The sequence below is a fragment of the Oncorhynchus clarkii genome, unplaced genomic scaffold (genome assembly GCF_045791955.1).
Source record: "Oncorhynchus clarkii lewisi isolate Uvic-CL-2024 unplaced genomic scaffold, UVic_Ocla_1.0 unplaced_contig_1390_pilon_pilon, whole genome shotgun sequence".
Taxonomy (NCBI): Eukaryota; Metazoa; Chordata; class Actinopteri; order Salmoniformes; family Salmonidae; genus Oncorhynchus; species Oncorhynchus clarkii.
Window position 1 is genome coordinate 8,995 of NW_027259766.1, and position 12,269 is coordinate 21,263.

The 12,269-nt window shown below is 41.5% G+C and overlaps 1 protein-coding gene across 1 annotated transcript; it reads left to right on the forward strand.

Moving 5' to 3' along the window:
• Nucleotides 1–5,015: 5,015 nt before the first annotated feature.
• LOC139400786 (XK-related protein 9-like) lies at nt 5,016–11,348 on the forward strand (the record flags this gene model as incomplete). Its single annotated transcript, XM_071145432.1, has 2 exons — nt 5,016–5,332; nt 11,137–11,348. Coding segments are annotated over exons 1-2 (529 nt in total), but the record flags the coding sequence as incomplete, so codon positions are not given.
• Between the last annotated feature and the right edge of the window lie 921 nt (nt 11,349–12,269).

Below are 12,269 nucleotides of genomic sequence, written 5' to 3' on the forward strand. Positions count from 1 at the left end.
TGAGTTGGTTTCGTTGGTAGTCAAACTGCCTGTCCATGGCACCAGTAATTTCCCGTCTTCCACTCTCACTGAGCTCTGTCAGTGTGTGGGTTAGAGTGCTCAGTGAGTTTCTGAATTCCATGGCACTCTGTTGTTGCTCTTCCCTCAGACATTTAAATTTATCGTGGATAAGAGTTTGGAGATGTTGTTGAGTCCGACGAATATCAAGGATGTCACCTTGAAGTTGTAAGACTCCCACCTCTGGAGATAAACCAGACAATGGAAGAAGGTTGTGTGTCAGAGGGAGGGCTAGCTCAGTACTTCCACACAGATCCATGTCAATAAGTGAGTAACTGGTTAGACCTCCTGTGGCCTGTGGTTCAGACCGAGCATTCAGATTCCCAGGGCTCTGGCCCAAATCAACTCCATTATCTCCATTCACATTATGATTTGTATTGTCAGCTTGATGGTCAGAATGGCCCTGTATATTCCCATTGACAGGTATGACATGGATGAGCACATTATCTTGGGGTGAATCCATTGTTTTAATTCCACACAAAAGATTTGCTTTGGTTAGTTCTCAATGTTGTGCTGTCCCATCTGGGGTGCCATTTTTTATGTAACGGTTTTGACTTGAGGTTATTTTGTTTTATAGGGGTGCCAGGTAGGTTGTGCCTACCAGAGAAAACCTTGGTCTCTCCTTTTAGTTTGGGAGGGAATGAGTCCCATCTGGTCCGTCAAGTCTACACCATACAAAGGACTTATGTAAACGTCAGAAGGGAAATCAACTTTTCATAAACCCTTAAAACATTGAAAGAACTTCAAAAACAACTATTCTTTTGCGTGGGTTGTATTAGCAACATCAATGGATTACACACACATAATAATATAACACAATGAGTTCTGGTTCCTCCAGAAATGTCCTGTACCTCGGGCCTAAAAGAGTCCCGCCCGGTAAAGGAGTTCAGTGAACTCAAGTGACTTTGGTCACGCAATGTTGGTCCGTTCATTCCGTGTAGCGTAAACCCAGCATTAAATCATACAATCAATATAACCATTTTACCACAGAACTTTAAAGCGTATCTGCTCTTACTAATTCCTCCACTACATCTAACTACATAAATCATCACCGTATACATCATATCAAAACAAATGAAATACCGTATACAAAAAAGGTGGTAGTCAGTCGGTCAGTCAGACAATCCAATCCGCCAACAGATCTCCAGCGGAGAAAGGCCACGAAGAATAGAGAGGAGTAGTCCACGGACGCAAAGAGTGGATCCGATCCTGGGTAAACTCTCAGGCTACAAAACACACGTTTAACAGCAACAAAACAACCGGAATAGAGAAGCTTCGGGAACACATCCTCAGTCACGTCTCCATCACAAAAACGCCACTTTTGCGCAGCTGATGCTGGCTATTTAATTGGGAATTAAAGGGAAAGCACCCTATTGGAAGGAGAAGCACTGAGACGGCTCAAAATAATTCAGGGCCGTCACAACACACACACACACGCACGCACACACACACACAATCACACGTTATGTTTAAAGAATAGTTCTGGCACAGTGGAGACAGAAGCTCCACCTGAATGTGGACTTTGCTTACTGCTGTATGTCTGCAGTAGTTAACTCCTATCAACACACACACACACACACACACACACACACGCGCGCACACGCGCACGCGCACACACACACGCACACACACACACACACACACACACACACACACACACACACACACACACACACACACACACACACACACACACACACACACACACACACACACACACACACACACACACACACACACACACACACACACACACACACACACACAGCCCAGTCGTTGAATCAATTATGTCATATGATTGCTTGCTAGGTGTGTTGGTTACAGTTAACACTAGGGTGGAGCTATTGTCACATGAGTTTGGAGAAAAGAGAGAGGCTGTGGAGTAGTGTGCTTGGTCACCTGTTTCACTGACTGTAGACTGTGGAGTAGTGTGCTTGGTCACCTGTTTCACTGACTGTAGACTGTGGAGTAGTGTGCTTGGTCACCTGTTTCACTGACTGTAGACTGTGAGGCAGTGTGCTTGGTCACCTGTTTCACCGACTGTAGACTGTGGGGCAGTGTGCTTGGTCACCTGTTTCACCGACTGTAGACTGTGGAGTAGTGTGCTTGGTCACCTGTTTCACTGACTGTAGACTGTGGAGTAGTGTGCTTGGTCACCTGTTTCACTGACTGTAGACTGTGGAGTAGTGTGCTTGGTCACCTGTTTCACCGACTGTAGACTGTGGAGTAGTGACTACACGTCAGTGAGTACCGCTGTGCTTTCCTTCACCTAATATTTACTGTTTCACTTGACTGATCTTATGTCTTTCATCCCTTGGAGTCACAACGATTGAGGACGTGTAATGTGGGGGGAGATGTAAAGAGACAGATGGTTGACTAGCGTGATGTAGAACTGTTTAAAACAAACTAAAAAACATAGTCGACTGACCCACGCGTCAATCTAGTCAGCCTAATAAAAAAATGTTCATTAAATCCGTCAGTTTAAGAACAGGTATTTTCCACCGATGTCGGAGCTACAGAACGGTGTTTGTCAGAACGGTTTGAAAACTAATATGGAATTATGGAATGACGAGATGGTAATGAATGGAAGTAAATGGATCATTTCACAGTCAAAAAAAAAAAAAAAAAAGTATTTATTTTTTTCAGATCTTATTTTTAATATCGCGCAGATAGAGGACAGATACTTCCTTTTCATAATTGTTTTATTTATTTTTACCATTTGTTTTCCCATGTATATGTTATTCAACGTGTTTCTACGGACTAATAGCAGCAAGACCAAATTCAATGTTTCATCAAATCATTTGAAGATATTTTTTCAAAAGCAAATAGCTAATTGATCCTTGGCAAGACCTTCTTAAAACAATTCCTGTAATGAGGTCTGTGTGTAGCTGGTGTAGAGGAGTCAGGCGCAGGTGTCAGAGTGGTGTGTATAGGTGGCAGGGAAGTCAGGCGCAGGAGAATCAAACTGAATGTAATGGAGTATCTAATAACAATAAACAAAGTGGGTATGAGGACCCGTCGCGCACCAATACAAAAACAACCCAACACTGAAATAACAAACAATCTCTGACAAAGACATGAGGGGAAACAAGAGGGTTAAATACACAACAGGTAATGAATGGGATTGAAACCAGGTGTGTGGGAAGACAAGACAAAACCAATGGAAAATGAAAAAATGGATCAATGATGGCTAGAAGGCCCGGTGACGTCGACCACCGAACGCCGCCCGAACAAGGAGAGGGACCGAATCCGGCGGAAGTCGTGACAATTCCATATGTCACCGTAGTAGAACCTCAGCCCTAGGCCCTAGGCCCTTAGACTCTTGACCTTGAATTCAGAATAACTTGCCATATGGTTGTTGGGATTGTTTGAAAAGGCTTTAGTTTGAAAAATGACACATCCAACAGAACTAGTTGCTACAGTAGGTTATGGAATTGTTCAGGACAGGGAGGGAGTGCTCACCTGTTAGATGAAACTGATTGGCTGTGAGTGCTCTGCTCACCTGTTAGATGAAACTGATTGGCTGTGAGTGCTCTACTCACCGGTTAGGTGAACCAACCTGATTGGCTGTTGTGTGCTTTACTCACCCATTGGATGAAACTGATTGGCTGTGAGTGCTCTACTCACCTGTTAGATGAAACTGATTGGCTGTGTGTGCTCTACTCACCTGTTAGATTAAACTGATTGGCTGTTGTGAGCTCTGCTATTTCATTAACTGAGTGACTTACAGGAGCATTAGGGTTAAGTGGACCAGCTCACTGGTCACCATAGCAGCACCCACCTGTATCACGCGCTCCTGCAGGTGTAATTCACTGGTCACCCCCAAAGCCAATTCCTCCTTTGGCCGCCTTTCCTTCCAGTTCTCTGCTGCTGGAATGAACTGCAAAAATCACTGAAGCTGGAGACTCATATCTCCCTCACTAGCTTTAAGCACCAGCTGTCAGAGCAGCTCACAAATCACTGCACCTGTACATAGCCCATCTGTAAACAGCCCATCTATCTACCTCATCCCCATACTGTATTTATTTATTTATCTTGATCCTTTGCACCCCAGTATCTCTACTTGCACATTCATCTTCTGCACATCTACCATTCCAGTGTTTAATTGCTATATTGTAATTACTTTGCCACCATGGCCTATTTATTGCCTTAACTCCCTTATCCTACCTCATTTGCATACACTGTATATAGACTTTTCTTTTGTTCTACTGTGTTATTGACTGTATGTTTTGTTTATTCCATGTATAACTCTGTGTTGTTGTATGTGTCGATCTGCTTTGCTTTATCTTGGCCAGGTCGGAGTTGTACATGAGAACTTGTTCTCAACTTGCCTCAAAATAAATAAATAAAGAATTGCCTTGCTCAGGGGGATACAAACCAGTGAACTTTCGGTTACTGGCCCAATGCTCTTAACTGCTAGGCCACCTGCCACCCCGTCAGCAGTTCATTATCAAGAGTTTATGATGAGAGAAGAGAAGGCAAAGGGTAATGTGAAATCAGAGAAACAGGACACATCATCCGAGCTCAAGTACAGTCACGGCAATGTATGGATTTGACTGTTTTTATTTATACGTGAATAGTTTAATGGTTTAAACATAATTTATGCATGTGACTAAATTGTATTTATGATGTATCTCAAATTCTGTAGTCTTCTTTTACAGGGTACTGAGATGTTCTCAAACGTTCTCGTGGACAGTATAATCTCGGAAATCCCAGACCTGACGGGAAGTGTTGTTCATATGGGAGTCAGGCAACTTCGCGTGATTAAAGGACAAACCATTCCTCCCCATAGCAACTATGCAAATAAGTAATTCCAGAACCAACAACTCCCCCCCCCCCCCCCCCAAAAAAAAACAAGCTCAATCAATCACCCAGAAGATTTACATTGACAGAATTCTCACTTTAGTCATTGACTTAGCGACTTATTTGCCATTGAGTGAAAACCTGAGCAGCAAAACATGCTTCAACCAGACTCAGAGTTCACTAAAACACGATGGATCTGTACCATCATTGGACTGGGCTTTTACCTGGTGGACATTGTGACAGACGTTGGACTAGCAGTGAATTACTTCCTGGTCGGAGACCTGGTCTGGGCTGGACTGACTCTGCTCTCCGTGGCGGTCGCATCGGCAGCCACACAGGTCTTCAGCTACACCTGGTACAGAGATGACATGAGAAAACCCCTTGCTAACCCAGGTGGAGATGGGCTGATATGTGAGATGAATAGAGGAGGACTGATTGGACTCCATGTCATGCAGACGGGCATCTTCACCAGGTATGTGAAGGTCTTAGGTGTCATATATGAATATTGAATATTATATTTATTCTCAACTTCACAGTGACGTTAGATTGACATGTTCACAACATATACACACGATAGTACACTTCCCCGAGGGGGATGACGAAATCATCTGAAAGTATTTTCATCTTTGACAGTTATTTAGTCTTTGTACCCTGGTATCTTTTGAAATCAGATCTTTAGATGCAGGTTAGTGTTATAAAGTCAGACTTATTTAACACAAAGACAAGTACAATGACAGATAAGACTGTGTTCTCTTGCATGGGAATGAAACTCCATGTCCTAATATTCTTTACACATCATCTGGCATTCTCAGGAAGTGCGAGGGAGTTGTCAACAGTCCTTATATCCTCTCTGTCTTTACACATCATCTGTCATTCTCAGGAAGTGCGAGGGAGTTGTCAACAGTCCTTATATTCTCTCTGTCTTTACACATCATCTGTCATTCTCAGGAAGTGCGAGGGAGTTGTCAACAGTCCTTATATTCTCCCTGTCTTTACACATCATCTGGCATTCTCAGGAAGTGCGAGGGAGTTGTCAACAGTCCTTATATTCTCTCTGTCTTTACACATCATCTGTCATTCTCAGGAAGTGCGAGGGAGTTGTCAACAGTCCTTATATTCTCTCTGTCTTTACACATCATCTGGCATTATCAGGAGGTGCGAGGGAGTTGTCTACATTCCTTATATTCTCTCTGTCTTTACACATCATCTGTCATTCTCAGGAAGTGCGAGGGAGTTGTCAACAGTCCTTATATTCTCTCTGTCTTTACACATCATCTGGCATTATCAGGAGGTGCGAGGGAGTTGTCTACATTCCTTATATTCTCTCTGTCTTTACACATCATCTGGCATTCTCAGGAGGTGCGAGGGAGTTGTCAACAGTCCTTATATTCTCTCTGTCTTTACACATCATCTGTCATTCTCAGGAAGTGCGAGGGAGTTGTCAACAGTCCTTATATCCTCTCTGTCTTTACACATCATCTGTCATTCTCAGGAAGTGCGAGGGAGTTGTCAACAGTCCTTATATTCTCTCTGTCTTTACACATCATCTGTCATTCTCAGGAAGTGCGAGGGAGTTGTCAACAGTCCTTATATTCTCCCTGTCTTTACACATCATCTGGCATTCTCAGGAAGTGCGAGGGAGTTGTCAACAGTCCTTATATTCTCTCTGTCTTTACACATCATCTGTCATTCTCAGGAAGTGCGAGGGAGTTGTCAACAGTCCTTATATTCTCTCTGTCTTTACACATCATCTGGCATTATCAGGAGGTGCGAGGGAGTTGTCTACATTCCTTATATTCTCTCTGTCTTTACACATCATCTGTCATTCTCAGGAAGTGCGAGGGAGTTGTCAACAGTCCTTATATTCTCTCTGTCTTTACACATCATCTGGCATTATCAGGAGGTGCGAGGGAGTTGTCTACATTCCTTATATTCTCTCTGTCTTTACACATCATCTGTCATTCTCAGGAGGTGCGAGGGAGTTGTCAACAGTCCTTATATTCTCTCTGTCTTTACACATCATCTGTCATTCTCAGGAAGTGCGAGGGAGTTGTCAATAGTCCTTATATCCTCTCTGTCTTTACACATCATCTGTCATTGTCAGGAGGTGCGAGGGAGTTGTCAACAGTCCTTATATTCTCTTTGTCTTTACACATCATCTGTCATTCTCAGGGAGTGCGAGGGAGTTGTCAACAGTCCTTATATCCTCTCTGTCTTTACACATCATCTGTCATTGTCAGGAGGTGCGAGGGAGTTGTCAACAGTCCTTATATTCTCTTTGTCTTTACACATCATCTGTCATTCTCAGGAAGTGCGAGGGAGTTGTCAACAGTCCTTATATCCTCTCTGTCTCTACACATCATCTGTCATTCTCAGGAGGTGCGAGGGAGTTGTCAACAGTCCTTATATTCTCTCTGTCTTTACACATCATCTGTCATTCTCAGGGAGCTGTCGACATTCTTCAGGTAAAATGAATGGCATCTCAACTATGTTCCTTGGGCATAGTGGTAATGTTATGTGCAGGCTGTAAATACCACATTATTGTCTTTCTGTCTGTCTCTAAAGCGTCTTCCGAAAGACAAGTCCCTTGACGTTTTCCATATTGTGTTGTGTTATAGTCTGAATTTAAAATGGATACAATTGAGATTTTGTGTCACTGATCTACACACAAAAACCCCATAATGTCTAAGTAGAATAAAGTTTTTAGACATTTTTACAAATTAATTAAAAATGTAAAAGCTGAAATGTCTTGGAGTCAATAAGTATTCAACCTCTTTGTTATGGTAAGGAGCCTAAATAAGTTCAGGAGTAAAAATGTGCTTAACAAGTCATGTAATAAGTTGCATGGACTCACTCAGTGTGCAATAATAGTGTTTTACATGATTTTTGAATGACTACCTCATCTCTGTACCCCACACATACAATTATCTGTAAGGTCCCTCATTTGAGTTGTGAGTTTCAAGCACAGATTTAATCACAAAGACCAGGGAGGTTTTTCAATGCTTTGCAATGAAGGGCACCGATTGGTAGAGGTGGGAAAAAAAGAGGAAAACGGGAATATCCCTTTGAGCATGGTGAAGTTATTAATCACACTTTGGATGGTGTATCAATACACCCAGCCACTACAAAGATACAGGCGTCCTTCCTAACTCAGTTGCCGGAGAGGAAGGAAACTGCTCAGGGATTTCACCATGAGGCCAATGGTGACTTTAAACCAGTTACAGAGTTTAATGGCTGTGACAGGAGAAAGCTGAGGGTGGATCAACAACGTTGTAGTTACTCTACAATACTAACATAATCGACAGAGTGAAAAGAAGGAAGCCTTGTACAGAACACAAATATTCCAAAACATACATCCTCTTTGCAACAAGTCACTTAAAGAGTCAATCAGCTGTTTAAACAATAACAAAGTGTCCTCCACACCACTGTTTTGGTAAAAAGCTGAGGGATGAGCCTGGAGAAATGTCAACACTCTCAAATCAATATACAGAGCTAAGGGATGCAAGGACTGACCATCCATGATATCAAAGTTAGAGTGTTAACCCCGTTTTGAGGCTACATAGTGTTTGTTCACATTTACTTTAGTTTCCAAACATTGCAGTGAAACAAGCGTATATTGTGGGTTCTGAAGGGGTACAATAGTTGCCCTAAGCTCATTTATAAGTTGTACTTTTTTATGTAAATTATATTTTGTCTCCAAATGTTTACACATCTCTCTCGCTTTGTTAATCAAATCAAATCAAACTGTTATTTGTCACATGCTTCGTCAACAACAGGTGTAGATTAACAGTGAAATGGTCAATTACGGACCTTCTCAACAATACAGAGAGAAGCATAGAAACACAATAACGAGGAATAAATACACAATGAGTCATGATAACCAGGCTATATACAGTCAGTACCAGTACTGAGTCAATGAGTAATGATAACCAGGCTATATACAGTCAGTACCAGTACTGAGTCTTAGAGTAATGATAACTAGGCTATATACAGTGAGTACCAGTACTGAGTCAATGAGTCATGATAACCAGGCTATATACAGTCAGTACCAGTACTGAGTCAATGAGTCATGATAACCAGGCTATATACAGTCAGTACCAGTACTGAGTCAATGAGTAATGATAACCAGGCTATATACAGTCAGTACCAGTACTGAGTCTTAGAGTAATGATAACTAGGCTATATACAGTCAGTACCAGTTCTGAGTCAATGAGTAATGATAACCAGGCTATATACAGTCAGTACCAGTACTGAGTCAATGAGTCATGATAACCAGGCTATATACAGTCAGTACCAGTACTGAGTCAATGAGTAATGATAACCAGGCTATATACAGTCAGTACCAGTACTGAGTCTTAGAGTAATGATAACTAGGCTATATACAGTCAGTACCAGTTCTGAGTCAATGAGTAATGATAACCAGGCTATATACAGTGAGTACCTGTACTGAGTCAATGAGTAATGATAACCAGGCTATATACAGTGAGTACCAGTACTGAGTCAATGAGTAATGATAACTAGGCTATATACAGTGAGTACCAGTACTGAGTCAATGAGTCATGATAACCAGGCTATATACAGTCAGTACCAGTACTGAGTCAATGAGTCATGATAACCAGGCTATATACAGTCAGTACCAGTACTGAGTCAATGAGTAATGATAACCAGGCTATATACAGTCAGTACCAGTACTGAGTCTTAGAGTAATGATAACTAGGCTATATACAGTCAGTACCAGTTCTGAGTCAATGAGTAATGATAACCAGGCTATATACAGTCAGTACCAGTACTGAGTCTTAGAGTAATGATAACTAGGCTATATACAGTGAGTACCAGTACTGAGTCAATGAGTAATGATAACTAGGCTATATACAGTGAGTACCAGTACTGAGTCAATGAGTCATGATAACCAGGCTATATACAGTCAGTACCAGTACTGAGTCAATGAGTAATGATAACCAGGCTATATACAGTCAGTACCAGTACTGAGTCTTAGAGTAATGATAACTAGGCTATATACAGTCAGTACCAGTTCTGAGTCAATGAGTAATGATAACCAGGCTATATACAGTGAGTACCTGTACTGAGTCAATGAGTAATGATAACCAGGCTATATACAGTGAGTACCTGTACTGAGTCAATGAGTAATGATAACCAGGCTATATACAGTGAGTACCTGTACTGAGTCAATGAGTAATGATAACCAGGCTATATACAGTGAGTACCTGTACTGAGTCAATGAGTAATGATAACCAGGCTATATACAGTGAGTACCAGTACTGAGTCAATGAGTAATGATAACCAGGCTATATACAGTGAGTACCAGTACTGAGTCAATGAGTAATGATAACCAGGCTATATACAGTGAGTACCTGTACTGAGTCAATGAGTAATGATAACCAGGCTATATACAGTGAGTACCTGTACTGAGTCAATGAGTAATGATAACCAGGCTATATACAGTGAGTACCAGTACTGAGTCTTAGAGTAATGATAACCAGGCTATATACAGTGAGTACCTGTACTGAGTCTTAGAGTAATGATAACTAGGCTATATACAGTCAGTACCAGTACTGAGTCAATGAGTAATGATAACCAGGCTATATACAGTGAGTACCAGTACTGAGTCTTAGAGTAATGATAACTAGGCTATATACAGTGAGTACCAGTACTGAGTCAATGAGTAATGATAACCAGGCTATATACAGTCAGTACCAGTACTGAGTCTTAGAGTAATGATAACTAGGCCATATACAGTCAGTACCAGTACTGAGTCAATGAGTAATGATAACCAGGCTATATACAGTGAGTACCAGTACTGAGTCTTAGAGTAATGATAACTAGGCTATATACAGTGAGTACCAGTACTGAGTCAATGAGTCATGATAACCAGGCTATATACAGTGAGTACCTGTACTGAGTCTTAGAGTAATGGTAACTAGGCTATATACAGTCAGTACCAGTACTGAGTCTTAGAGTAATGATAACTAGGCTATATACAGTGAGTACCAGTACAGAGTCTTAGAGTAATGATAACTAGGCTATATACAGTGAGTACCAATACTAAGTCAATGAGTAATGATAACTAGGCTATATACAGTGAGTACCAGTCCCGAGTCGATGTGTTCAGTTATTACCATCCGGTGAAGGCTGGTTTCAGAGCGAGCGTGTCTGTCTGTCTGTCTGTCTGTCTGTCTGTCTGTCTGTCTGTCTGTCTGTCTGTCTGTCTGTCTGTCTGTCTGTCTCTATACCAATACACATCTCTCCTTCTGTTAGGTACTACGACCTGTTGAAGGTGGGATACGGGGCTGTGTTTTCCAAGCCTCTTGGGCCTGTTGAACGCCCCAGAGATGTGCACCTGGCCCTGTTTGGCCGAGCGACTGATCTGAGCATGCTCAAACTGTTTGAGACGTTCCTTGAGAGCGTTCCACAGCTAGTCCTCCAACTCTACATTATGCTGGGCCACGGACACAGGTCCATACTACAATGTGAGTACTGTAGCAACGATCATCAGAATTGATAAAAGGTTTTAAAAAACAAGGTTTTAAAAACTTATAAAGGCAACAGTTGAAGATTCTCCAAACTTTTAGATTTGTTATAAAATCCATCAGATATTGACAGAATTATATAAACGATTTTACTGGCACAGACAAGTAATAAATGGAGTTCAGGTATTAAATTGATTGTAAAATATATATACATTGGGAAAGTATTCAGACCCCTTGACTTTTTCCACATTTTGTTACGTTACAGCCTTATTCTAAAATTGATTAAATAGTTTATTTCCCTCATCAATCTGCAGACAATACCCCATAATGACATCCCAATACCCCATAATGACATCCCAATACCCCATAATGACATCCCAATACCCCATAATGACATCCCAATACCCCATAATGACATCCCAATACCCCATAATGACATCACAATACCCCATAATGACATCACAATACCCCATAATGACATCACAATACCCCATAATGACATCACAATACCCCATAATGACATCACAATACCCCATAATGACATCCCAATACCCCATAATGACATCCCAATACCCCATAATGACATCACAATACCCCATAATGACATCCCAATACCCCATAATGACATCACAATACCCCATAATGACATCACAATACCCCATAATGACATCCCAATACCCCATAATGACATCCCAATACCCCATAATGACATCACAATACCCCATAATGACATCACAATACCCCATAATGACATCACAATACCCCATAATGACATCCCAATACCCCATAATGACATCACAATACCCCATAATGACATCACAATACCCCATAATGACATCACAATACCTCATAATGACATCCCAATACCCCATAATGACATCCCAATACCCCATAATGACATCACAATACCCCATAATGACA